At 45.1% G+C, this 27,788-nt stretch overlaps 1 protein-coding gene across 4 annotated transcripts in view; it reads left to right on the top strand.

The window, feature by feature from the left end:
- LOC121293375 (DENN domain-containing protein 5B) overlaps positions 1 to 27,788 on the top strand; it is a 297,453-nt gene that overhangs the window by 249,471 nt on the left and 20,194 nt on the right. For 2 of the 4 annotated variants that reach the window (XM_041216395.1, XM_041216394.1), the window contains 9 exons: positions 1,711 to 1,861; positions 3,912 to 4,005; positions 8,715 to 8,825; positions 13,702 to 13,833; positions 18,247 to 18,399; positions 18,523 to 18,601; positions 20,027 to 20,108; positions 22,083 to 22,211; positions 24,192 to 24,313. In XM_041216395.1, coding sequence (XP_041072329.1) covers positions 1,711 to 1,861; positions 3,912 to 4,005; positions 8,715 to 8,825; positions 13,702 to 13,833; positions 18,247 to 18,399; positions 18,523 to 18,601; positions 20,027 to 20,108; positions 22,083 to 22,211; positions 24,192 to 24,313 — 1,053 coding nt within the window. The remainder of the gene's footprint in view (positions 1 to 1,710; positions 1,862 to 3,911; positions 4,006 to 8,714; positions 8,826 to 13,701; positions 13,834 to 18,246; positions 18,400 to 18,522; positions 18,602 to 20,026; positions 20,109 to 22,082; positions 22,212 to 24,191; positions 24,314 to 27,788) is intronic. The other 2 variants (XM_041216397.1, XM_041216396.1) reach the window with 1 other exon arrangement.

The raw sequence follows: 27,788 nt of genomic DNA, 5'->3' as shown, positions 1-27,788 counted from the left end.
AGCTTCAAGAACAATAGGACACAGAGTAATTAGTCAAAAAAGAAAAAGTGATATGAGGAAAAACCCTTGCATGCAGCGAATGGCTGAGGTCTGGAATGCACAGCCTGCAAGTGTGCTGGAGACAGGTTCAAATGAAGCATTCAAAAAGGAATTAGACAATGTGCAAGGTTACAGGGAGAAAGCGGGAGAATGGAACTAGGCGAGTTGCTCATTTGGAGAGCTGGTGCAGACATGATGGGTCAAGTGACCTCTTTCTATCCCATACCGATTCTGTGATTGATGTCAAAAGTCAACAGAATGGAACTTTTGTCCTCTGTTTTCACACTGAGAGTTGCCTCAGAGTGTGAATTGATGCCACAAACCAGACTCTCAATAAACTAACAAATTCCAGACGTATTCCACTGCTCTTTCTCAAGATGGAGATATATCTCCCAGTTCCATGGCCACTAGCTGACCATTTTTAAAAAAATCATACCTGTGGTGTGGATATCGCTGGCTAGGCCAGCATTTACTGCCCATCTCTAATTGCCCTTGAACCTCTGCAGTCCATGTGATGTTAGGGAGGGAGTTCCAGTTTTTTCACCCAGTGACAGTGTAGGAACAGCAATATATTTCCAAGTCAGAATGGTGAGTGACTTGGAGGGGAACTTGTAGGTGATGATGGTCTGATGCATCAGCTGCCTTTGTTCTTTTAAATGATAGAGATCGTGGGTTTGGAAATGCCAGCACCTCAATCCAAGTGGCTGATTTTGCTTTTTGATCCTGGATGGAGAGTGCCAGTGAGCTTATTCCAGAACACCTCACAGGTGAGGCCCAATCCCAACCCCATCTGACATAGACATACCTTTCCAAGATGCCGGAAGTGAATCTGAAGCAGGAATACTAAGATTCCTGAGCCAGGAGCACAGACGTCAACAAGTTCCATATTCCCCTAACCCTGCCCTGGCTATGATCATTGAGCTTAGTAAGCCTGCGACTTTCTAGTTTGTTACTCACTTCTGTCTGAAACTGAGTTAAGAGACATTCTTAATCAACCTATATCTCACTGAATGTGACTCACTGCACAGTTTGTGAAACTCAACTAACACTGTCTGTAGGCTGCACCTAGCCCCCCTATGTTCGATTGTCGTTTCGATTTCCAATAGCCCAGTATTGACTGGGAAGGAAAAACAACTGCCTTTACTAAGCTTTAAGCCAACTCTGCATCCAGCTACTTGATCTCGATTTACAAAGCTCCACTTGCAGATTGACTGACTTGTTCTGTCAAAGTCTTGCTGCTGAAGTGTGCAGTATCAAACATTGATGAAGGGACTCTGCATACTTGCCATACTCGAATTGATATTTAACTTACTGAAGTCAGCCAGGACACACAAGTTGCAGTGCAATCCCTTTAACGTTTGAATCATACGCACGGTACATAGATTTAAAAGGCAGAGGGCAATAGATCTCTATGCTGCCCCTTCATAAAGTGTTTACAGTTCACTTTGCATGATCATCTGTGTACCTGACCTGCTGAACTCAAAGTAGTCAAAATCTGGAACTCAAGCTGTTAAGAGTTGGTCAGTTGAATTGTGTTTTTTTAACCTCCGTCCTATGCATTCTCTATAACAGTTTGATCTTCTTTCCTTTACTCTGTACTTTGTCTGTACTTCACTCTGTCTATAAGGGCAGTGACTTATTGTGTCATTTTTTTATAAACGTATTGCACAGCTCAAGCTATTGAGCAACGCCTGGTGAAGATTGACCACACTGCTATCCACCCACACCTGCTGGACATGAAGATTGGGCAGGGCAAGTATGAGCACGGATTCTTCCCCAAACTCCAGTCCGATGTACTGTCAACAGGGCCGACCAATAACAAGTGAGTGTTAAAAAAAAAAATCTTTTATTTTTAATCTGCCATAGGATAAGGGCATCACTGGCAAGGTCAGCGTTTGTTGCCCATCCCTAATTGCCCTTGAGCTGAGTGGCTTGCTAGGCCATTGCAGAGAGCAGTTAACAGTCAACCACGTTGCTGTGGGTCTGGAGTCACGTAGGCCAGACTGGGTAAGGGCAGCAGATTTCCTTCCCTAAAGGACACTGTGAACAGGGTAGATTTTTACAACAATCAATGATAGCTTCCTGGTCACCATCACTGAGACTAGCTTTCAATTCCGGATTTTTATTAATTGAATTTAAAATCCACCAGCTGTCATGTCCCCAGAACATAAGCCCGGGCCTGCTGGTTACTAATCAGGTGACATTACCACTATGCCACCATCTCCCCAAAATACATAAGCAAATGTATTCCCACCCATCCCGAGCAGTTTCCAATTTAAGCCGCCTCCCGTTCTTCGTCCAGCCTGGCGGTTTCCAGTACATTGTGTATTATCCGGCTATTCAGCTGCACCAGGCATCACATCTAAGCTGAATCTGTCCTTTGCAGATGTCGGTGTGCTTTGAGCAGGGTCTATTCCTTTTAAATATACAGATCAAGATAATAGATAGAGAAACATTCCCATAGCACTGCAGTAGGGCTCCGGCCTTTCACACTTTGTATTCTGCCTGCTCACACAGGATGCTTCTGTCACATATGATCAAACCCAATGTGAACTTGGTCAGGAGGATATGATGTGTGTGTCAGTTGGTCATCATTACAGTTAGACAATACAATGATGAACCTGATACGGTGACTGTGGAAAGCAGTGCTTTCAGTTTTAGACACCACACCACAGGAAGGATAGACTGGTGTTGGAGGTGTTGCTGCGCAGGTTCACCAGAATAACACAGGGTTTTAAAGGATTGAATGTTGAGGACAGGTCACATAAGCTTAGCTTCTATTCACTTGAGTTTAGAAGATTGAGGGCGCTGATGTGAACAGGATGTTTTAAAATGTTAACAGAATTTGATGGGGTAGATACAAGAAAACAATTTTCTCTGGTGCAGGAATCGAGAACAAAAGGGAATTATCTTCAAATTAGAGATGGTCCTGTTCAGGAGGAAAATAAGGAAAGACTTTTTTAAACAAAGGGGTGTAGAAATCTGGAATTCTCTCTCCCAAAGCCTGTAGATGCTGGGGATCCAATCGGGAGCTTGGATTTGAGATTTTTGTTAGTTCACGGTGCCAAGTGATATGGGGCCAAAGGCTGGGAAATGAGTTAAGGTGCAGATCAACCAGTGATTGAATTGACTGGCACAGCATGCTCAAGGAGCTGAGCAGTCGAATGGAGCTTGAATGTCTTATCACTCCTGCGGGGTGTTTGTGAAAGAGCCGCGCAAGCTCGGAATATTCCAAATTTATCCCAATCAGCTGCGTCAAACAGCTTGGTCCCAGCATTGAAATAAAAGCAAAATACTGCAGATGCTGGAGATCTGAAATAAGAACATAAATTACTGGAAATGCTCAGCAGCTCAGGCAGCATCTGTGGAGAGAGAAACAAGAGTTAACGTTTCGAATCCAATATGACTTCATCGGAAGGGTTCCAAAGAAAGAGTGATGTTGGGCTCAAAATATTAACTCCTGACTCTTGCTGCCATAAAACAGGTAGTTGGGGCCTCCTGCCCTTTCGCAGTGTGGCCATTCCTCATGTGGAACTTAGCTGGTGAACGTCATCAATGTATTTGGTGATCACTGCCTCACCTGACAGACATTCAGTATACTCTTTCAGGGAGGTGTCAGTGGAGAGTGATCAGGACTGAGAGTCGTGGTGGATCCCCATTTCTCTCCTCCCCATCCCTCTTTCCCAGTTTGTGGGCACAGAGGCCATGACTGATTCCAGTTCCTGCAGCCTGGAATGGCAATCGAGTTGCAGTTTTTCCTTTAAGTAAATCTCTGCCTAGGTAAATGCAGGGCCTGCTCTTTTTATACAAGACCGGCTGTTGTTAATGCCCATGCATTAAGACCACTCTTCCAAATCTCTCCCTACCCACAGTCGATGGGCCAATCGAAGCACCACAGCTCAGCGAAGGAAAGACCGTCTCCGGCAGCATTCCGAACATCTGGCACTGGACAACGATCTGAAAGAGGTACACGGTGATCGGGAACATTTTCACTGCACTAACCATGGCCAATCTTAGTACATGCTGATTGTAAGTGTCTACACCGCGGTGACCCTCAGCATCCATGCTCTGTGGTGACCCCCGCGTCCATGCTCTATGGTGACCCCTGGTGTCACTCCACGGTGACCCCCAGCATCCACACTCTGCCGTGACTCCCGGCATCCACGCTCTGCCGTGACCCCCGGCACCCTCGCTCTGCCGTGACCCCCGGCACCCTCGCTCTGCCGTGACCCCCGGCACCCTCGCTCTGCCGTGACCCCCGACACCCTCGCTCTGCCGTGACCCCTGGCACCCTCGCTCCGTGGTGACCCCTGGCGTCACTCCGCGGTGACCCCTGGCATCCACGCTCTGCCGTGACCCCCGGCGTCCACACTCTGCGGTTACCCCCGGCACCCTCGCTCCGCGTGACCCCGGCACCCTCGCTCCGCGTGACCCCGGCACCCTCGCTCCGCGTGACCCCGGCACCCTCGCTCCGCGTGACCCCGGCAACCACGCTCTGCGGTGACCCCCGGCATCCACGTTCTGCGGTGACCCCCGGCATCCGCGCTCTGCGGTGACCCCCGGCATCCGCGCTCTGCGGTGACCCCCGGCATCCACGCTCTGTGGTGGCCCCCTGCATCGCTCTGCAGTGACCCCTGACTGTTCGGTACATACCAATCCTGACTGTTATGACCCTAGCAGAGGGACACTGGCAACCCAGAGAGTAAGGCTATAACTATTTGAGTATGAACCACGAATGAGTTAACAGGCGGAGGTTTGGTGAATTAAAATAGAGCCACTTCCACCTTTTCATTTACTAAAACAAAACAGCAGACAGCATGTGTTTGAAAGCTTCAGCATCTGCAGCTCTGAATTTCTCAAGTAGAAATAAATGTGAGCTGTGGGGGAGTAACATTTCCTCCACCTCTGCTCTGAGTGTTAGTTAAGATGTCGCTATTCATGCCAGCAAGCCTTTGAATCGCTTTGGGCTTTCAGAAAATTAAATCAGATGCAACTCAAAACTGCGAATGCTCAGATTGGATCAGATTAATGCAGCTTTGCTCAGAATCCTGGAAAACTGGAAGCCTCGGCCTATTGTGAATGTGAATTGGAATTTGAACAATTAGTTTTTAGCCCATTACGTTCATATTCTCTGGGCAATCGGGATAAAGTGGGGGGGTGGGGGGTACTAATTGGGTGGCACAGTTATAGTGATGAAATGCCTCCTCTGTCCTGTATAATTCTATGATTCCCCACTTCTTTAATGTTCACACAAAGCTAAGTGGACAGGGGAGCTTCAGTGAATGGCTGCTCCTTTACAACCTTTCCTTTCACTGATCACTGATTTTGTATAAATCTGGGATTATATATTTTTATTCACTCGTGGGATGTGGGCACCGCTGGCTGGGCCAGCATTTATTGCCCATTCCTACTTGCCCTTGAGAAGGTGATAGTGAGCTGCCTTCTTGAACCGCTGCAATCATATTGGTGAAGGTACTTCACCAGGTCTACTCGGCAGGGAGCTGCAGGATTGTGACCCAGTGACAATGAAAGAACGCCAGTATTTTCATAAATCAGGACGGTGAGTGACTTGGAGGGGAACTTGCAGGAGGTGGTGTTCCCATGCATCTACTGTCTTGGTCCTTCTAGGTGGTAGAGGTCACGGATTTGGAAGGTGCTGCTGCAGAAGCCTTGGCGTGTTGCTGTAGTACATCAAGCTCATTGCTGCCACTGTGCATCGCTGGTGCAGGGAGTGAATGTTAAAGGTGGTGGATGGGATGCTAATCAATAGACTGCTTTCTCCTGTTTTTTTTTTGGACGGTGTCAATCTTCTTGAGTGTTGTTGGAGCTGCACTCATCCAGGCAAGTGGGGAGTATTCCATCACACTCCTGACTTGTACCTTGTAGATGGTGGGCAGGCTTTGGTGAGTCAGGAGGTCAGTTACTCATCACTGGATTCCTAGCCTCTGACCTCTTTTAGTCACAGAATCATAGAATTGTTATGGTGCAGAAGGATGCCATTCGGCCTCTATTGATGTGGCTGGTCCTAGTAAGTTTCTGATCAGTGGTATCCCCCAGGAAGTTAATGGTGGGGGATTCAGTGATACCAATGCTATTAAATGTCAAGGGGTGATGGTTAGGTTCTCTCTTGTTGGAGATGGTCATTGCCAGGCATTTGTGTGGCTCAAATGTTACTTGCTACTTACCAGCCCAAGCCTGAATCTTGTCCAGGTCTTGCTGCATTTAGACATGGACTGTTTCAATATCTGAGGAGTTGCAAATGGTGCTGAACATTGTGCAATCATCAGCGAACATCCCCACTTCTGACCTTATGATGGAAGGAAGGTCAGTGATGAAGCAGCTGAAGATGGTTGGGCTGAGCACATTGCCCTGAGGAACTCCTGTTGTGATGTCCTGGGATCATTGACCTGCAACAACCACAACCAACTTCCTTTGTGTGAGTTATGACTTCAATCAGTGGAAAGTATTCCACCACCACCAACGACGCCACCCCCCCCCCCCCGCCGGCCAATTCCCATTGACTCCAGTTTTGCTAGGGCTCCTTGATGCCACACTCAGTCAAATGCTGCCTTGATACCAGGGACAGTCACTATCACCTCATCTCAGGAGTTCAAATCTTTTGTCCATGTTTGAACCAAGGATGAAATGAGATTAGGAGCTGAGTGGCCCTGGCGGAACCCAAACTAAGCATCAGTGAGCGGTCATTCCTAAGCAAGTGCCACTTGATACCACTGTCAATGATACTTTTCATCACTTTGATGATGATTGCGAGTAGATTGATGAGGCGCTAATTTACTGGGTTGGAGGCACGAGTCAGGAGTGTGATGGAATACTGTCCACTTGCCTGGCTGAGTGCAGCTCCAACACTCAAGAAGCCTGGCACCATCCAGGACAAAGCAGCCCACTTAATTGGCTCCCCATCCACAAACATTCACTCCATCCACCACTGACGTACAGTGGCAGCAGTGTGTACCATCTACAAGATGCTGTGCACCAACTCACCAAGGCTCCTTCAACAGCATCTTCCAAATCCATGACCACTACCATCCAGAAGGACAAGGGCAGCAGATGCATGGGAACACCACCGCCTGGAAGTTCCCCTCCAAGCCACTCACCATCCTGACTTGGAAATATATCCCCATTCCTTCAGTGTCACCAGATCAAAATCCTGGAACTCCCAACAGCAGTATGGTTTACCTACACCACATGGACTGCAGCGGTTCAAGAATGCAGCTCGCTAACTCCTTCTCAAGGATAATTAAGGATGGGCAACAAATGCTGGCCTTGCCAGCGACACCCACATCCCATGAATGAATAAAAGAAAGGCCCAACATGTCCAACGTGAAGCTAATTGGGCACTAATGGGCACTAATGGGCATTAATTGGCAGCCTCACTCAGGCTGTAATGAGACATGCCGCACATTAGGTGGTGCTCTCCTGAGGCTGGGACCGAGTCTCGATGCTGGGATCCTGCAACCTTCACCCATGGTACTGAACCCCATAAAGAGTCACCTCCAAATGTGGGAAAATGGGCAAAGGGGGGTGGGGGGGTGGGGGTGGGGTGGGGGTGGTGGTGAATATGCAACCCACTAACCCACTGCCTTGTGGAGTCACTGAGAATCTGATTTATTAATAAAAAAACCATACCCAGGAGAGACGCAGATTTCAGTGACAGTGAGATTGGAAGCCACTCTGTGGAGTTTTCAGCTGCTCTCCAGCTCTACTGAAGGCATTGGACTCACACTGGAGTACAGCTGTCAGCAAACCTTCAGAATAACATCTGTCTTTGACATCTGACCGTAGACGTAGAATGTCAGGGACTATCTCAGGGGGGAGGTTATCACAACTGAGGCTGACGATGTCTTCCCGCTTTCCAGCAGGAGTTACTGGGTAGAAACCAGAACCGAGAACCACGGCTGATATCCACCTGTCCCTAGTACAGAGGCACTGATGTCAACTGTAACTGTTCCACTGCTGCAGATACTGTTTGGTCAAATGCTTTCATTATCTACTCAACCATCGTACCTCCTCGGTATTAACCAGAGCGCTGGTAGACATTTACAACAGCATTGTGACTTTCCATTTATAAACCCTCTTGAAATAACCCAACAAAACCTGTTGCCCAAAACCTGAGATAGAAGCAGAAAGTTCTGGAAACACTCAGCAAATCAGGACAATGTCAGTGCAAAGAGAACCAAAGTTAAGGGGTGCAATGTTAACCCAAGCCTCCTCCTGCATGGTTCCCCTCATGCCCTCCTCACAACATGTGGCAGGAAGGCTGACTGGATTGTGTGCACATACACCCACCGCCCCCAGTCCTTCAATCTTGGCTGACACTCCAGTGCAGCAGTCAAGGTCTCAACCTTGCCCAATCTTCCTCCCCACTGAAGTCAGTAGAGATGAATATTGTGCAGGCTTTAAAACCACCTGATCTCATCAGTTTTCCCAGTCGGCCACTTTGATACAAGTTATCCCCAACGTTTCAGTCAGTGACCTTCCTTCAGAATTATTTAACCAGGTTTAGAAACTTTTATTATTGTCGATGCTGATTTGCTAATGCTTTCATTTTTTGCTTTCCTTGTTTGTGCCTTTTTTTTATTTACTTTCTCATGTTCTGCTTTCTCCTGCGCTCGCTCGTTTTGCGTTCTGTCCTTTGCTGGGGGTCTCGCCTTTAGCCAGCAGAGAGGCAACTGCTTCAGAACAACTCCATGGCCTTCTGGGAGTGGGACCAGGGTCCGCCCCCTCCCGTACGACCTCCCAAAAAATCCTTCTCCGAGTGCTCATTGGTATGTTGTACTGGAGCTCTGCGTAAGGGGCATGATGAGAGGCTCTAATGTCACACAGCTTTGATTCACGAGACCCGTCGGTTTAGTTCACTGAAGAAGGGTTTGCACTAAGATAACTAAACTGAAAGCACTTCTGCAACTCAACTTCCAAGTGTCCGATAAGAATAACCCCAAAGCCAGGTGTTGTTTTACTTGACCTTTTCTTCCTGTTCATCGAAGTGAGAGATGTTTGTATTGGGGAATGGAAACAATTTTTGACACTCCAGAACCAGAACGTTAGCAATAGTCCCTTGGGCCTGCTCCACCATTCAATTAGACCATGGCATTCACTTAGACTTTAATTCTATTTTTCCACCTTTCCTCCAAGTACCTTAAAAATCTCCTAGTTTTGGTCTTGAAAGTTCCAACTGTCCGAGCATCCATATCCTTTTAGGGGAGAGTTCCAGTTTCCATGAACGTTTCTTATGAAAAATGCTTCTTGATTTCGCTCCTGATTGGCCTGGCTTTGATTTATTGATTATGTCCCCTTGTTATGGATTCCCTTCCAGAGGACATAGTTTCTCTGTAACTAGCCTATCAATTCCTTTCAACAGTTTAAACACCTTGATCAATCACCCCCTCATTTTCTTATATTTAAGGGAAGTGAAAGCAAGTTTAAGCAACCTGGCCTTATAACTTAACCCTTCACTCTCCATTACCAGTCTGGTGTTAGTTGTTGAGTAAAACTCCCTTCACTCTGCCCCAACAATGTACCCTCAGTCAAAAAATTGCCCCATAGCCAAAGCTATGAGTATGCTGAGAAAAGAGACATATTGTTGAAGCTTTTTGCCTTGCACTTATCAGAACAGAATTGCAAGAAAACTAAATCTTAAAGAGAACAACAATTTATGCTGCATGCGGTATAAATACTCTCGTGCAGCATAACTACTCTCGTGCAGTATAAATACTCTCATGCGGTGCAAATACTCTCGTGCGGTGCAAATACTCTCGTGCAGTATAACTATCATGCAGTATGAATACTCCTGTGCAGTATAAATACTCCTGTGCAGTATAAATATCTCATGCAGTTTAAATACTCTCATGCAGTATAACTATCGTGCAGTATAAATACTCCCGTGCAGTATAAATGCTCCCTTGCAGTATAAATGTTCCCGTGCAATATAAATGCTCTCAGGCAGCATTACTACTCTCGTGCAGTATTATTACTCTCATGCAGTATAAATTGTTCCCTTTGAGATTTGGTATTTTTGCGAATCTGTCCTGAGAAAAGAGACATATTGTTGAAGCTTTTTGCCTTGCACTTATCAGAACAGAATTGCAAGAAAACTAAATCTTAAAGAGAACAACAATTTATGCTGCATGCGGTATAAATACTCTCGTGCAGCATAACTACTCTCGTGCAGTATAAATACTCTCATGCGGTGCAAATACTCTCGTGCGGTGCAAATACTCTCGTGCAGTATAACTATCATGCAGTATGAATACTCCTGTGCAGTATAAATACTCCTGTGCAGTATAAATATCTCATGCAGTTTAAATACTCTCATGCAGTATAACTATCATGCAGTATAAATACTCCCGTGCAGTATAAATGCTCCCTTGCAGTATAAATGTTCCCATGCAATATAAATGCTCTCAGGCAGCATTACTACTCTCGTGCAGTATTATTACTCTCATGCAGTATAAATTGTTCCCTTTGAGATTTGGTATTTTTGCGAATCTGTCCCGATGAGTGCAAGATGAAAAGTTTTGACAACATCTCTTCAGCAACACTCAAGTTCTGTACTACCATGCCAAAGCGATATACATCTCAGACTGATGTTGCCAATTTAGTGCCAATTATTGCTGCCTGACCAGTGGTTTTGTGCCATACTTGCAGCTGCCGTAAGTCTTCTCAAACCCATTTTTTAGTGACAGTCAGGTGGGACTCGCAGCCCAACTCTTCTAAGAGGCATCCTTTATTAATTTCTACATTAGAGGCTGGTCACACATGCAGGACCTTTCGGATTTTTGATGTAGCAGCAACTTGAGATTCCCATTCACAAATCTGCATCTACCTTACTACCGCTCCCTGAGTCTCGTTCTGAGGATTGTGCACCCCTCACCCTGATAACCTACCTGTAATGTTCATAGGGAATAGAGAGAGAGAGAGGAGGGGGTGCTGCAAGCAAGGGTTCAGGAGAGGAGTGAAGTGGCAAGAGGAAGGGTGGAGTGGGTATGGCGGTTGCAAATAGCGAGGGGGAGGATCAGGGAGGGAAGCAACGAGCTGGAGGTAATGTAAGTATGAGTTAGTGAGTTAGTAAGAGTGAGTTAGTAAGTTAGTAAGAGTTAGAGAGTTAGTAAAAATTAGAGTATTTTAGTGAGTAAGTTATTATTTAGAGTTAGTAAATTAGTAAGAGGATTTTTGGGTCATTTAAGTACAGTGCAGCCATAGGTGTTTAATTTTTAAAAATTCTTTCATGGGATGTGGGCTTTGCTGGCTAGGCCAGCATTTATTGTCCATTCCTAATTGCCCTTGAGAAGGTAGTGGTGAGCTGCCTTCTTGAACCACTGCAGTCCCTGTGGTGTGGGAGTTCCAGGATTTTGACCCAGCGACAGTGAAGGAACGGTGATATATTTCCAAATCAGGATTAAGTGGCTTGGAGGGGAACTTGAAACTGGTGGTGTCCCCATGCATCTACTGCCCTTGTAGAGGTCACAGGTTTGGAAGGTTGGATGCCTGAGATTTCAGCTCTTTCCTGGACTCGAACTCAAGTTCTGTCGAAGGGTCATGAGGACTCGAAACGTCAACTCTTTTCTTCTCCGCCGATGCTGCCAGACCTGCTGAGTTTTTCCAGGTAATTCTGTTTTTGTTTTGGAAGGTTGGAAGCCTGAGATCTTCCTGGTCCCTGTGGATCAGCCATTTGAGCCAGTAAGTAGAGGAGCCAAAAGGGACCTTCCCATGAATAATCACCATCCTGTTGGTTAGAACTCTTTTTCAATGTAAACAAAGGACCAGAAGAAGGCCATTCAGCCCCTTGAGTCCCTTTCACCATTCAGTCGCATGATGGCTGATCTGCACCTGAACTCCATTTACCCTCCTTCGCACCATATTCCTTCATACTCTTGTTGAACTAAACCCCACTATCTCAGTGTTGGAGACTATGCCCACTTGTTCTGGATTCCCCCACTGAGTGCCCATCCTATTGAATCCTTTTGTCATAAACACTTCAGTTAATCGCCCCTCAATCTTATAACCTTATTTGTGTTAATAAGATAGGAAAGCTGTCACTCTATATTGAGTATCATAAGGTAAGAGAAGATCTAGCAATGCTGAGGAAAGTTGTTCATTTAATTTCTGTAATTATTTACCTCCCTCCACTCTATATATCTCACATCATGTCCAGCCTAGCAGATGTCCCACACTGCTGCAAGTTGGATGAGTGGCAAATGGGTCTCTCTCGCTTTCCCTTCCCCCTCCACAGTTTGCCTCCATCCCCCGGGGCACCTAGCTGCAGTTGTTACCTGGTCACTTAGCAGGATAGACACTGGACCCTCACTTTGGGGAAGCTGCAGACTCTCTCATCCTCCCTGTCTGATCTCAGCTGTGGCTCACTGGCAGCACACTCACCTCTGAGCCTTAAGCACATAATCCAGGCTGACTCTCCAGCGCGTTACTAGGGAGTGCTGTATTGTCAGAGGTGCTGTTTTCAGATGAGAGATTAAACTGAAGCCCAGTCTTCCCTCTTGGGTGAATATAAAAGATGACACTGGAAGGTGTGGGAGTTATCCCCCTGTGTCCTGGCCAAAATTGATCCCTAAACCAAGATCATTTCAGCAGATCATCAGGTGATTTATCATCATTTGTGAGTCTTCCTGTGTGCAAATTGGGTGTGTCATTCTGACATTGCTAGTGACTGTGCTTAACAATTACTTCACTGGCTGTAAAGTAGTGTGTAAAGTACTGAGGTCATGAAAGGCAGTTTTTAAAGCCAAGTTCTTTCCTTTCCCTTTAGTAAAATTATTTTTCTTAACTTTCAATTGTTTGATACTTTTGATAGTACAAAATCCCTCCATGGCCTTGCCTCTCCCTATAAGCTCCAGTCCTACAGCCTTTCAAAATCTGCCCTCTTGTACTTCTCTTGTTTCAATCGCTCCACCAGCAGCCATGCCTTCAGCTGTCTAGGCCCTAAGCGCTGGAATTCCCTCCTGCTTCAGGTCACCTGTCCCAATATCTCTTTCCGTGGTTCAGTGTTAAATTTTGCCTGATTATGCTCCTGGGAAGCACCTTCTGTTAAAGGCGCTATATAAATGCAAGTTGTTGGGTGTCGCCAATCCCGATGGGAACCGATGTTTTCAGTTGCCTTCTTCCACAGTTGTCCAACCCCACCAAAATCTGGGTTTGGATGCATGGGTAGAGCTGGTGAGGGTCATTACTTGTGATTTTACTGCACTGAGTATCCGAGGAGAAAGGGAGAGTATGCAGCTTTTAAAGAATGAGGAAGGAAGGGTTCAAGGGAGCACTGAGCATTGTAGTGTCCATGAAACAGGACCAAAGCATTTGCAGTGAAGATATGAGGGTTTTGGAGGGTAGAGGTGAGTGAGAAATAATCTAACAAATATCAATTCACGTGTATGAGAGAGCCACTGCAGAGTTCTCCCTATATGTGGGAGCAATGTTCAAGGTCAGAACCTAGTTGAATTGACCAGTGATTTGCATGTTCTGGAGAACCTAGCCACACCTCTCCCCCCCCCCACCCCCCTTTTCACATGGCACTCCGATATCGAATGGGGTTGGGGGGGTGGGGGTGTGCGGGAGGTGGATGTGTGTGATTTTGCAGGAGTCCAGTGAAAGTTTGGAAGGAGCCACCTTAAATATATCTGCTCTTCTTAACAGAAGTACATCCAGGAGGCCCGGAGTATAGGAAAGAGCCTGCGGCAACCCAAACTCTCTGATCTGTCACCGGCTGTCATTGCACAAACTAACTGGAAGTTTGTAGAAGGTCTGCTGAAAGAATGTCGCATCAAGGTAACTCGATTGTGGTTTTTTTTTCTGTCAATTATACATGGGCAGAGGTCAAAGGACAGTCTTGGGGCAGGTGAATGAGTCAGTTCATTCTTTCCCCCACCCCCTTTCCCCTATCTTGCCTGGTCCTGGGGTTGAATTTCTCAACTGGGCTAATAGCTTCAGTTGGTGTCAGTGCTGTTGAGCTAAAGGGGTGGGGAGGCCTAATCAGCCAGTACTCCCATCATGATCCTTCCTGGACCTTCTAGTTAGCAGGTTATTTGAGACCTTGACTGCTGCACTGGAGTGTCAGCCAAGATTGAAGGACTTGGAGACTGGGGGGTGGGTGTATGTGCACACAAGTCTTTGAAGGTGGCAGGCTGGTAAAAAGACATGAGGGATTTTGGGCTTTATTAATAGACCATACAGTACAAAAGCAAGGAAGTTATGCTAAAGCTTTATAAAAACACTAGTTAGGCACCAGCTGGAGTATTCTGTCTGGTTCCAGACCCCATTTTAGGCAAGATGTGAAGGCCTTAGAGAGAGTGCAGAGGAGATTTAGTATAATGGTGTCAGAGATGAAAGATTTCAATTCCTTGTGGTACTGGGGGTGTTTTTCTTAGAGTGGGGGAGGTTAAGCGGATAGAGGTGCTCAGAAATCATAAAAGGTTTTGAAAGAGTCAACAAGGGGAAACTGTTCCTGGTGCCAGAAGGGTCAGTAATCTGAACACACAGGTTTAAGGTAATTGGCAAAGAACCAGAGATGATATGAGGGGAGAAAATGATTGTGATCTGGAATGCACTGCCTTAAAGGGTGGTGGGAGATGACTCAGTAGTAACTTTCAAAGGGGATTTGGATAAACACTTGAAGTAGAAAAATATGCAGGTGAGTGGGAAAATTGGATAGATTCACCAAAGGCTGGTGCCATCATAATTTGAGCTCTGTCATTCTCTGACTCTATAAGTTTACTTCTTTGGGTTCTGAAGTTGAACTTAGAGTCATAGAATTTTACAGCACAGAAAGAGCCCCTTTGGCTCATCATGTCCGTGCCAGTCTTCAAGCCCCTATCTACTCCAATCCCATTTTCCAGCAGTTGGCTCGTAGCCTACAATAGACCCTTGAAGGCAGCAGGACAGGTAGATAAGGTGGTTAAGAAGGCATATGGAATACTTGCCTTTATTAGTTGAGGCATTAAATACAAGAGCAAGGAGGTTATGATGGAGCTTTATAAAACGTTAGTTAGGCCACAGCTGGAGTACTGTGTGCAGTTCTGGTTGCCACACTATAGGAAGAATGTGATTGCACTGGAGAGGGTGCAGAGGAGATTCACCAGGATGTTGTCTGGACTGGAGCATTTCAGCTATGAAGAGAGATTAGATAGGCTAGGGTTGTTTTCCTTAGAGCAGAGAAGACTGAGAAGGGACCTGATAGAGGTATACAAAATTATGAGGGGCATAGATAGGAAGAAACTTGTTTGCTGTGGCTTTTCGAGTATTCATCTAAATACTTTGGAAATGTTGTGAGGGTTCCGGCCTCTACCACCCTTTCAGACAGTGAGTTCCAGATACCCCCCACTTCTGGGTTAGAAAAAAATTTCCTCCAATCCCCTCTAAACCCCCAGCTCTTTACCTTAAATCTATGACCCCTGGTTATTGACCCCTCCACTAAGGGGAAAAGCTTCTTCCTATCCACCCTATCTATGCCCCTCATAATTTTGTATACCTCTATCAGGTCCCCCCCTCAGCCTTCTCTAAAGAAAACAACCCCAGCCTATCTAGTCTGTCTTCATAGCTGAAACACTCCAGCCCTGACAACATCCTGGTGAATCTCCTCTGCACCCTCTCTAGTGCAATCAGATCCTTCCTATAGTGTGGCAACCAGAACTGCACACACTACTCCAGCTGTGGCCTAAATAGCATTTTATGCAGCTCCATCATAACCTCCTTGCTCTTGTATTCAATGCCTCACCTAATAAAGGCAAGTATCACATATGCCTTCCTTACCACCTCACCTACCTGTGCTGCTGCCTTCAAGGATCTATGGACATGTACACCAAGCTTTCTCTGATCCTCTGTACTTCCTAGGGTCCTACAATTCAACATGTACTCATTGCCTTGTTAGTCCACTCAAAATGCATCAACCTGAACCATCAACCTCAAGATTCAGAGGCAAAGCTACTTGTAACTGAGCAGGATTGACAGCTCGGCGTTGCTCGATAGCTGACATGAGTGGGCAGCTGGAATGGAGATAACCTGTTGACAGGGTAGGGAATTGGTCAGGCAGTAGGAAATTAAGGGTAGGACTAATGAGCATCCATTCCTAATTGTGTCCCCCAGGGATCTCTATTGGGACCTCAGCTTTTCACTAAATGGAGAGATGTTATGAACTGTGAAAGAATGGAAAGATTCAGGGATCCATGTATGCAAATCACTAAAAACTAACAGACAGATACATTAAAAGAAGATTGAACAGGCTGAGAGAATACTGGCCTTAATCTGAAGGGGGCTGAGATACAAAAAGGTTTAAGCCATGTAACAGTTGTATAAAGCTCTGCTTAGACTGGATCTGGACACTGCGCCTCAGGAAAGATAACAAAAGGCAGGCTATTATTTAAAAGGAGAGGGTCTCCAAAAAAGTGCAGCACAGAGGGATCTGGGTGTTCTTAAGCATGAGACAAAAAAAAGTTAGCATGCAGATGCAGCAAGTAATTAAGAAGGCAAATGGAAATTTGGCCTGTATTACCAGGAGGTTGGAGTTTAAAAATACAATTGTTACAACTGAACAGGGTGTTGGTGAGGCTGCACCTGGGGTACTGTGGACAGTTTTGGTCCATGTATTTAAGGAGATGTATTTACTGGCATTGGAGGCAGTTCAAAAGAGATTCACTAAGCTGATTCCTGGGATGAAGGGATGGACTTAGCAAGAATGGCTGAATGGCCTTTATTCATTAGAGCTTAGAAGAATGAGGGGTGATCTTATTGAAACATTCAAGATTCTGAGGGGGCTTGACAGGGTAGATGTTGAGAAGATGTGGGGGAATCTTGAACTAGGTTACAGAATAAGGGGATGCTCATTTAAAACCCTGATTTTTAATATTCATAAATGCTAGGCCAGCATTTATTGCCCACCCCTAAATGCCCTTGTTCAGAGGGCATTTAGGTGTCAACCGCATTGCTGTGTGGTCTGGAGTCACATGTAGGCCAGACCAGGTAAGGACAGCAGATTTCTTTCCTTAGAGGGCATTGGTTACCCAGATGGGTTTTTACAACAATCGACAATGTTTTCATGGTCATCGTTAGACATTTAATATCTCTGCTGAGGTGGGATTCGAACCCAGACCCCCAGAGCATTACCCTGGGTTTCTGGAATACTAGTCCAGTGAGAATAACACTATGTCATCGCATCTCTGTGAGGTGCAAAGGAATTTCTTCTCTGAGGGCAGTGAATGTCTGGAATTCTCTACCCCAGAGAGCTCTGGAGGTTAAATCACTGAAAGTATTTAAAGAGGAGGTAGATAAATTTTTGAAATATCAGGGAGTTGACGGCTGTGAGGACCTGGCAGGATAGAGGAGTTGAGGCCTGGGGCAGATTAGCCATGTTCTTATTGAATGGCGGGGCAGGCTCGAGGGGCTGAATGGCCTACTCCTCTTATTCCTTATTATATCCTTAACCTGCCCTCAGAAGGGGATGCAGGAAAGATTCAACAGAATGATACCAGGCAAAAAGGGTCAAATTATGAGGTCAGATTGCAGAAATCTAACTTAGTTTACCATGAATATTGGAGATTAGGAGGTAATCTTAACTGAGGTAATTAAAGAATTTGATAGGGTAGACTGAAGGAGCTATTTCCTCCTGGCGAAAAAGCCTAGCAAAAGATGGATTTACCTTAAAGTTAGAGCTGGGATGTTCAGGAGTGATGTCAGGAAGCATTTCTTCACACAAAGGCTAGTGGAAATCTCCTCCAAAAAGCTGTTGAGGCTTGGAATCCATTGAAAATTTCAAATTGCATGATAGATTTTTACTAGCCAAGGGTATTAAAGATTACGGAACTATGGCGGGTAAACAGTGTTAAGATACAGATCAGCTGGCATTGGAGGCAGAGCAGGTTCAAGGGACTGAATGGTCTACTCCTGTTCCTATGAATTTGAGTGGAATGTTTCTCAGGGAAACGCAAGACTGATTTCCTTCCCTTGATTTTTATTTCATCTGGAGTTTCCCAGCACTTGGACAAAGGGATTGCAACTGTCCTGGGCGTGAAGAGGGAAGAAGGCCACTAGACCACAAGCTAGGCCACTAGGCAACTCTTTTGAGGTTAACTCAAGTTTACCAGTTGAAGTTATTTTCCTTGTCCTGGCATGTCCTATAATAGGTCGGGCAGGATTGGCTTCAATATGCATTAGGATGGTTTGAATCTATTTGGATTTTCTGTCTTGTAGACCAAACGGATGCTGGTGGAAAAGATGGGACATGAAGCAGTAGAGCTGGGACATGGAGAGGCAAACATCACTGGCTTGGAAGAGAACACGCTGATAGCCAGTCTGTGCGATCTCCTGGAGAGAATCTGGAGCCACGGGCTGCTTATCAAGCAGGTGAGTCATCCAGAGGGGCTCCGTCTTTCCCCAGGTTATACTTCATGAGCCGTCTGAGTGCAGGACTCACCACAAGTCAGTAGATCACGTCCTCAGCATTTGTCTTTCCTTGGTTTATCACAGGGGAAATCAGCACTCTGGTCCCACCTACTCCACTATCAGGAGAGTGAGGAGAAGCGAGAAGCAACGGTGGAGACCCCAGGTGAGCAGATGTTTGTTTGCAAGAAACGACTATCCCTTAAGCGGAAAGAAAATAATGTGAATGATAAATGAGAGATTGGGGGGTTAAGGGTGGGGGGGCAGTGGTTCCTGATTAACCATAGATTGAAGCTATCACAACAATGCTGAGTGGCAGTGAGTGGAGCAAGATTAAAAGATCGATATTGAGATAAAATGGTGTGATAATTCTTCCACTTATTAAATAATGAGTGCAACCACACTTGGAATATTGTATATAGTTCTGGTCACCATGATACCAAAAGAATATTGCAGCAATTGAAAGAATAAAGAAGAGAACAATTGGAATGATTGAGAGGCTGGAAAGATGAGCCTATGAAGAACAGTGATGTAAATTGAGCATGTTCTCAATGAAAAAGAGGAGCTTGAGAGGTTGAGAATTAAGAAATAATTGTAGGGGAAACATTTTATCAACATCTACTAACAGATTATATTAAAATCCTAAAAGTACCACCGCACCTGTTCTAAATATTCTAAAGGGATGACATAATGTAAATCATGGCACAATGTTTCATTTTGTCCAGAACTAGAACCAGAGGCCATAGCTGCAATAGACAGGGAAGGGAATTCCAAACTAATCCGGGGAAACATGATTTCAGCGAGCAAGTGGCCAATCTGCAACAGGTTGCTAGGGACACAATGAAAATGTTGATTCATTCAAATGAAAATGAGATTGATTTCCTTCAGAAAATATTTTGGGATACAGTGTAGGCTTAATTTGAGACATACCATGGTAAGCGTAACAAGCTCAGAGAAACAGGTTACTCTGGGCCTATGGATCCCATAGCTCCCCAGGGTTCCCTCACCTCATGTCTGGGTCTCTTGTAGACTAATTGATGGAGGTTGATCACTGTGATTAATAATCATACAAACTGCCTGTTGCTCTCCTGAGCCCATCTGATCAAAGGAAATCAGACCCAAGGCCTAATAATCAGGCCTCACCATTCAGGGCTCAGGAATTGTTCTTCCCAAAATATTAGGCCCATACTCACGGTAATGGCTGAATTAGGGTTATGAGCTCTGATTGGATGGATTCCTCAAGGCTTCATCCTATGGCCTGCCTCTAGCCAGCATGTCAGGACAAACAGTCTTTTTCCTCCCATCCCCAATCTTATTTTAAGAAACAAAAACTTTCAAAGAAAATGATTTAAAATATACACACAATCTTTTTTTTTTAAATGCTGCTACGATTTTTTTCTCCTGGGCTGCTCACAGCAGTGTCCTGAAGATTAACCTTTAAATCCTGGAGATTCCAGAACATTCCTGGAGGCTACGAAATATTAATCTGTTATAAGGAGGATTTAACTTATGGATGTCGTATGATGTGTGATAAATCCCCACCAAGTCCGGACTCTCACTTGCCTTTTGCTTTTCTGGAATGTTCCCACAGTTGCAGCTGGGCCAGAACGGCGGAGGTCGGATTCAGGACTGAACTTGCCGACCCTCAGGGTCTCCCTCATCCATGACATGAGGTACAGTGTGACAGCGAGTCTTGAACAATGCGAGAAAGCATGTTATACCAGCTGCTCAGCTCGCATGCGTGTGTGCACACACACACACACAAACACACACACACACACGATTTGAGAAGTAATCTTATAAAGTATAATTTTATGTAAATGCAAGAACTCAACAGATCTAACTAATCAGTTTGATGTTCCACTCAGTCTCTGTACAACTAAAAGGAATTGCATCGAAGTTACAACACAGAAACCATGTTTCTGATCTGTGCCAGTGTATGTGCTTTATAAATGTCTTCTCCCCCACTACAGCATCAAAACCTATCAACACAACTTTCTATTCCCTTCTCCTTCCTCTACTTTGCCCTTAAATCCATCTCTGCTGTTCATCCCAACTCCTCCTAGTGGTAGCTGGTAAGATCCACATTTTTCTACTCTCTGGGTAAAGAAGTTTTTCTTGAATTCCCTATTGGATTTATTGGTGACAATTTTTTATTTATGATATCTAGTTTTTGACTCTGCGCAAGTGGAAACATCTTCTCTACATCTAAAACAAAAACAGAATTACCTGGAAAAACTCAGCAGGTCTGGCAGCATCGACGGAGAAGAAAAGAGTTGATGTTTCGAGTCCTCATGACCCTTCTTCAGTTCTGTCGAAGGGTCATGAGGACTCGAAACATCAACTCTTTTCTTCTCCGTCGATGCTGCCAGACCTGCTGAGTTTTTCCAGGTAATTCTGTTTTTGTTTTGGATTTCCAGCATCCGCAGTTTTTTTGTTTTTTTCTCTACATCTACCTTATCAAAACCCTTTACACTTTCAAAAACCTTTATCAGATCACCCCCTCAGCCTTCTCTTTTCTAGAGAAAAGAGCCCCCATCTTTCCTGATGGTGTTCTCCGTTCTGACAGCATCCTTGTACATCACTTTTGCACTTTCTCCAGACCCTCCATATTCATTTTCTGTTCTTGTACTACATGAGGCCATGACTCAGGGAAAGCTAAATTGTTCAGAATGTACCCCAGGGGTATAGTGGGCTGAACAAAAACAGAAATACCTGGAAAAACTCAGCAGGTCTGGCAGCATCGGCGGAGAAGAACAAAGTTGACGTTTCGAGTCCTCATGACCCTTCAACAGAACTAAGTAAAAATAGGAGAGGGCTGACACTTTTATTGCCCTTTAGTTTCTATTGCTGTTAGCTGTGAACTAGCTGCATTGTCTTGGCAATTTATATTGCAGGGTTACTGCAGGATCGCAGTAAATATCCCTGCAATATAAAAAGCTCTTGTTATTTAGGGCAATTAACTTCATAGAGGGATATTCATTAAATTACTCTCACAAGTAATGAAACAAGCAGTTTCTGATGGCAGCTGATTGCACTCGAAGTAACTTATGTCAACATGTTATAAATAATTTGATATGTGTCAGCTTCACCGTCTGTTCAGGGAAGAAAGACTTGCATTGATATAGTACCTTTCACTTCCTCAATATGCCCCAAAGTGCTTCGCAACCAATGAAGGACTTTTTGAAGTACTGTCACAGTTGTATTGTGGGAAACCTAGCAGCCAACTTGCGCACAGCAAGCTTCCACAAACAGCAGTGTGGTAATGGTTAGATAATCTGTTTTAATAATATTAATTGAGAGCTAAATATTGGCAGGGCAACCAGGGAACTCCCCTGCTCTTTGAATAATGCCATGAGATCTTTTGCATCCACCAGAGGGGGCAGCATAATGTCTCAACCGAAAGATGGATCTCCAACACTGCAGCATTCCCTCAGTCCTGCACCGGAGTGTCAGCCTAGATTATGTGTCCAGTGGGACTTGAACCCACAACTTTCTGACTCAATAGTGATTGAATCCCTCACAAGCTGCACTCCCCCCTCCCAATCATGCCCAATGGCTATAGAGGCAAAATAAAGGGGGAGATGATCAGAGGGACAAGGAGGAACATTTTAGTTTCAAAAATTGAATGTCATTTAATATTTCAGGCACGTCCAACACATGAGCGAGATCAAGACAGAAGTAGGCCGAGCCCGGGCCTGGATAAGGCTGTCCCTTGAAAAGAAGGTGCTTTCTCAGCAACTCAAGCAGCTCATGTTCAACCAAGCTCTTATCAAGTAGGTTTAAGTAATCAATTCTTTGCTAATGTCTGTTTAATCTTAAGAGTTCAGTGCTGTTCGTAGGCAAACTGTAAGAATTGTACAATGTTACTGCCCTGAAGGAAAAGGGAGCATATGCATTTCGTTAGTGCCTTTCACAACCTCAGCACGTCTCATCTTTACAGAAATATTTCTGAAGTGTTCTCACTGTTGTAATATAGGGAAACACATGGGTCCCACAAGCAGCAATGTGATAATGACCAAAAATCTGTTTTGGAGTTGATAAGGGATCAATTTTAGCCAGGACACCAGGGGAACAGACCCCTGCCCTTCTTCAAAATAGTGCAACAGGTTTGCAGCCATCAGAGAGCAGACAGTTCAACATCTCCTCTGAGAAACAGCTTATGCTGTTTGACACACAAATAGTTCCGGTTGTAGCAGAGTGAGAAAACTCAGTTTCTCCACCCTCTGAAGTTGAGCAGCTCTGGTTGTGAGAGGGGTACCTTGGTACGCCAGCTAAGATTAACCAATTTATATGTGGTGAACGCAAGCAACACATAACTCTACCCATTAATCTCACTCTTTCTCCACAGGAATAGTGGCTTTTCTTGACTGATGGTTTATATTTTGGCCCATGTTCCTTCGTAAATCCTCCCGTAGCAAGTGGCATTTTCTAGTGCTGACAGCTTCAAAGCAGTCTCCTCCTTGGCCTCTGTCTGTAGTCTGTTGCTAGGAGCTGGGTGATTTTGGCCTGGGTTGAATTGTGCTAATAGCAGGTGGTGGAACCAATGTGCTAGATCAACTGAGTAGATTAACCAAATTATATAGGATTGGATGTCAGTGAAAAATCAACTTGTTGCTTTTAGTTTCTGTCTATTACTGAAATCAAATTATATATTTATATACTTACTGGTAGGATATCCATCAGGGCCTTTAAATTACTTACCAATCCATCCAAGTTCTCAGCAGAGCATATGAAAGTGAACTTATTGATACACCTAGATGGACAGTGTCAGATGACTTGCTCCAAAACTATCAGTTCTGAGATTATTGGCATGTCATCATTTTGTGTTATAAGCTCCTCTACATCAGTGTAAGTGGCAATATTGCACCAAGTACACCTCATTCTCTCTGGAATATAAATAGAATTTTTGGACAGTTTTCATTGTTATAGACATTACACCTGAACAGAATGATAACAGCTGAAACATGGATGTGTTGGCTCCAAACTAGCTTTGATTCTTACACAAACTCTTTGGTGCTTCTAAAATCGCATTAATCTGACACCACCCGCTTATTGAACATTCACATCCTGAATCCTAATGACCTAATCTGAACCATGTGTTTAACCTCTATCACACGGAACACATTCTCACCCAACGGTGATATAAATACTGACTATTGATTTGTTAATTGATTGCCCCTACTATATTCACTATCCTACACCAAGTCACAACATTCTTTTGAAGGAAAACAATACAAGTTCCAGGCTGCAGGAGCAGAGGGAACAAACAAGTGGGAGTTTGAAGAGATGTGATTTTCACCATTGCTACCTTAGTCTACCTGATGCTCGGGCAGAGAAAGGGAACTCGGCAAAGTTCAAATTTAAAATTTGCGCCCTTGTGTTGAAATCCCTGTGTGGCCTCGTCCGCCCCCACCATCTCTGTCCAGCCCTACAACCCTCAGAGATCTCTGCAATCCTCCAGTGCCTGTCTCTGGAGCATTTCAACTGCTCCACCCGCAACATCAGGTCTTCAGCTGCCTGGGCCCTCGGCTCTGGAGGTCCCTCCCTAAACCTCTCCGTCCCTCCCTCTCCTCGGCCTAGCTTTTGGTCAACTGTCCTAATGTCTCCTTATGCGGCTCGGTGTCAAATTTTATCTGATTGTGTTTAGGGGCATTTTACTATGTCAAAAACAGGCTGGTGCTGTTTTTATTGATCTGAAGTCAGAGGGGTTTACAGTTTAGTTGGTGTTCACTGTCTCTCTCTCACACCAACAGGAAATTGTACAAGCGTTATGCCTTTCTGCGCTGTGAGGATGAGAAGGAGCAATTCCTTTACCACCTGTTGTCACTCAATGCTGTGGACTACTTCTGCTTTACCAGTGTGTTCACGACAATCAGTAAGTTGGGACAGTGTCCTATTAAGACAGGATAACCGTACTGGAATAATTGCCAAAAAATCCTGTGAGGAGCTGAGAGTTTTCCTTTCACAACAAGTTGTTACTATGTGGAATTTTTTTCTCACAGAGGGTGGTGAGTCTTTGGAACTCTCTCCCTCAAAAGGCAGAGTCTTTGAGTATTTTTAAGGCACAGCTAGATAGATTCTTGGGGTGAAAAGTTATCGGGGGTGGGCAGGAATGTGGGGTTGAGGATACAATCAGGTCAGCCATGATCTTACTGAATGGCGGAGCAGGCTCGAGGGGCTGAATGGCCCACTCCTGCTCCTAATTTGTATGTTCGTATGAATGCACTGCTTGAAAGGGCTGTAGAAGCAGATTCAATGATAGTTGTCAAAAGCAAATCCGATAAATAATAGCCACGGTAAAATTGGAAGAGCTATGTGGAAAAGGCAGTGGGACTGGGACTAACTGGATAGCTCAAAGAGCTGGCACAGGCCTGATGGGCTGAAGGGCCTGCTGCACTGTAAGATTCAATTAACCATCACCAACTCTTAGCTCATTCTTTCCCTAGAAGGTAAAACTGTAACTCTCCTCAACCTCCATCACTTTTCCTTTTCTCTGATAACAGCAAAGTTTAAAGGCCTGAATGTTGGCCTCCCCTCATCACTTCATCCTCAGTGTAAGCCTGCAATATGCTCAGGACTTCTGCTCAGGTCACTTTGGGTGCTGAGTACAGTAATTGTGCAGCAAAATAAGATGATTATTGTTGTCATTCTAGTTTTCTCACCTCCTGGAGGCTCTGACTCCCACTCGTTCTCAGATCTGTGGAACACAGTCTTCCCTCCTTTCTCAATCTGCAGTCTCTGAAACACAAACCAGCCATGGGCTAATCACTACTTTGCACTTCATCCCTTCTCTTTTCTTCTTTTTGAGTCCTGTATGTTGGGGCCTGGTCTTCAGCTGGGGTGTTGAATGTGTTTTCAATCAGACCGACATAAAGTGGCCGATGATGAGTGTTTGTTTGCAGAGGCAATGACCTTAGAGTGTACTGCCACTGTTGTATTGGGTTCTACAATGCTGACCTACTTAGCGTATATAGACCAGAACATCTAGTGCTCAATTCCCTTGTCTCTACTACATTATCTGTTGTCACCTGCAGCAGTACAGGGGATGCAAAGATAGGTCTTTGAGCCAGAAAAGGGAGAAAGATGAAACTTTCTTCTCTTGATGTCGATTCAGTAAATCCATGGTGGATCTTGGCAGAGAGCAGGATCAGGCCAGCTGGCTGGGCCAAGCTAATGCACTCTGGAGAATGGGCACTCTGAAGTACTTGAGGGTTTTCTGTGCATGGGGAAACTGTGCCCCAGCTCGAGTTAACATTCAGTGGGAAGAGGAATTGGGAAGAGCTGAGGAAGAGAAGTCCCACTTTGGATTCTTTAACTGGTAGCCTCGGCTTCGTTGGTAGCACTCTCACCTCTTGAGCCAGGTTGTGACTTCAAAGGCTCTCACCAGAGCATGTAATCCAGGCTGACACTGCAGTGCTGAGGGAGTGCTGCATTGGCAAGAGCTGCCATCTTTCGAACTTGACGTTTCAGGGGGATATAAAAGATCCCGTGGCACTGTTCTTAAGAAGGGGTCTTTTGCCCAGTGCCCTGGCCAATACTTATCCCTCAACCAAACTGAGTAAAACAGATTATCTGGAGATTATCAGATTATTATTTGTGGGATCTTGCTGTGCACAACTTGGCTGCCATTACTTGTTGTTGTTTCCATACCCAGTGGGGAAAAGCACAAACCAGGAGCTTACCTCCAGTAACTGCAAACTGCAATTATCCCATTTGAAAACCAGGAATAACCTGTCTGCCCCTCCCTGAACAATCCAGTCCACAGCCATGAATGCTGGTCATTATACAACCATTGCAGTTTGCAGCTTACTGTGTGAGGGAGGAGGACTCACAGTGGAGCCCTGCATTTTAAGCTGCACTTTCCCATATACAAAACATAACTTTCAGAAATTAGAGTCGAAAAATCAAGTCTTGTCTCTCAAAGGGTCTCATAATCACTTTGGGAATGGACCTGAGGTGGGGGTAGGGTGGAACGGTTCAGGGGATCCAAGATCACGTGGACGCTCTCCTGATTGTTATGAAGCTACAGCCTGACCTTATTCAATTCTCTGCAGGTTAGATATAAAGATAACCCCTCCTTTTTCTGTACCCCAATGTTGGAGTTCCCTCCATCACTCCTCAATAACAACTTCCATTTATAGAACATTTAATGTGGTCAAACATCCCAAGGCAGTTCACAGGAGCATTATCAGGTAAAATTTGACACTGAGCCACGTAATGAGATATTGGGTTAGGTACCAAAAGTTTGGTTACAAAGAAAAATAGGGCACGGCTTTTGGGCGGAAGCAGAAACTCCCACCTGAAGTCAACCAGTCCGTCAAATTTTCTGTCCTGCAACAATCCCCGCCAGAGGCGGGAACGGTAAATCCCGCCCTGGGTCTTATGGCATCTTAAAGGGCGAGGGGGAGTTAGGTTTAGGGAGGGGAACGCCCAGAGCGTCAGGCCTAGGCACCTGAATGTGCAGCCACAGTGGGCAGGTGAAGGAAATGCTGGGTGTGAAGAGGGCAGATTTACAGGAACGCTGAGTTCTCTGAGGGGCGTGGGAGGTTTGAAAGGGCAAGACCATGGGGAAATTTGAACAAAGGAATGAAAACTTTATATTAGATTTTGTGTAGAATACTGGCAGTTATGTGAACGACTGTACACCCTCATATGGCTAGCTTTTGTGCCCCAGGGACTGTCGCAACACTGGTGGGGAGGGTGTTACCCCACCCCCCACTCCTTTTATACTGATAGGGTGGGTGATAGGGTGCCGGTGGCAGTGGGAACACTACATAACTTGCTGCCTGCCAATCAATACAAAAAGAAAAAGAAAGACTTGGATTTATATGTTTATATTTTTATACTGCGTCTGTCATGACCTCAGGATGTCCCAAAGCACTTCACAGCCACGAAATACTTTTGAAATGTAGTCACTGTTACGATGTAGGAAAAGCAGCAGCCAATTTGCGCACAGCAAGCTCCCACAAACAATGTGATGGTAACCGGATAATCTGTATTTTCTGAGTTTCTCAAGGTATAAATATTGACCAGAACACTTGGAGAGCTCTCTCGCTCTTGTTCAAAAGAGTGCTGCGGATTCTTTAACATTCACCAAAGAAAAGAAATGAGACCTTGTTTAACATCTCACTTGAAAGATGGCACCAACGACAGTGCAGCTGTCCCTCAGTAGTGCACTGCAGTGTATACCTAGATTAAGTCCTCCAGTCCCCAGAGTGAGATTCGAACCCTGGCCCAGAGGCAAAAGTACCAACCACTGACCCTATATAGAAGAACCCAAGCTCGTGAGGGATGGGCAACTTTGTCCTGTGTAGCGGTATTATTTTTATTCTAACGATCTCTGCCACGTT

Source organism: Carcharodon carcharias, chromosome 21, assembly GCF_017639515.1.
Source record: "Carcharodon carcharias isolate sCarCar2 chromosome 21, sCarCar2.pri, whole genome shotgun sequence".
Lineage (NCBI taxonomy): Eukaryota > Metazoa > Chordata > Chondrichthyes > Lamniformes > Lamnidae > Carcharodon > Carcharodon carcharias.
This window is presented reverse-complemented; position numbering and strand designations above follow the sequence as displayed.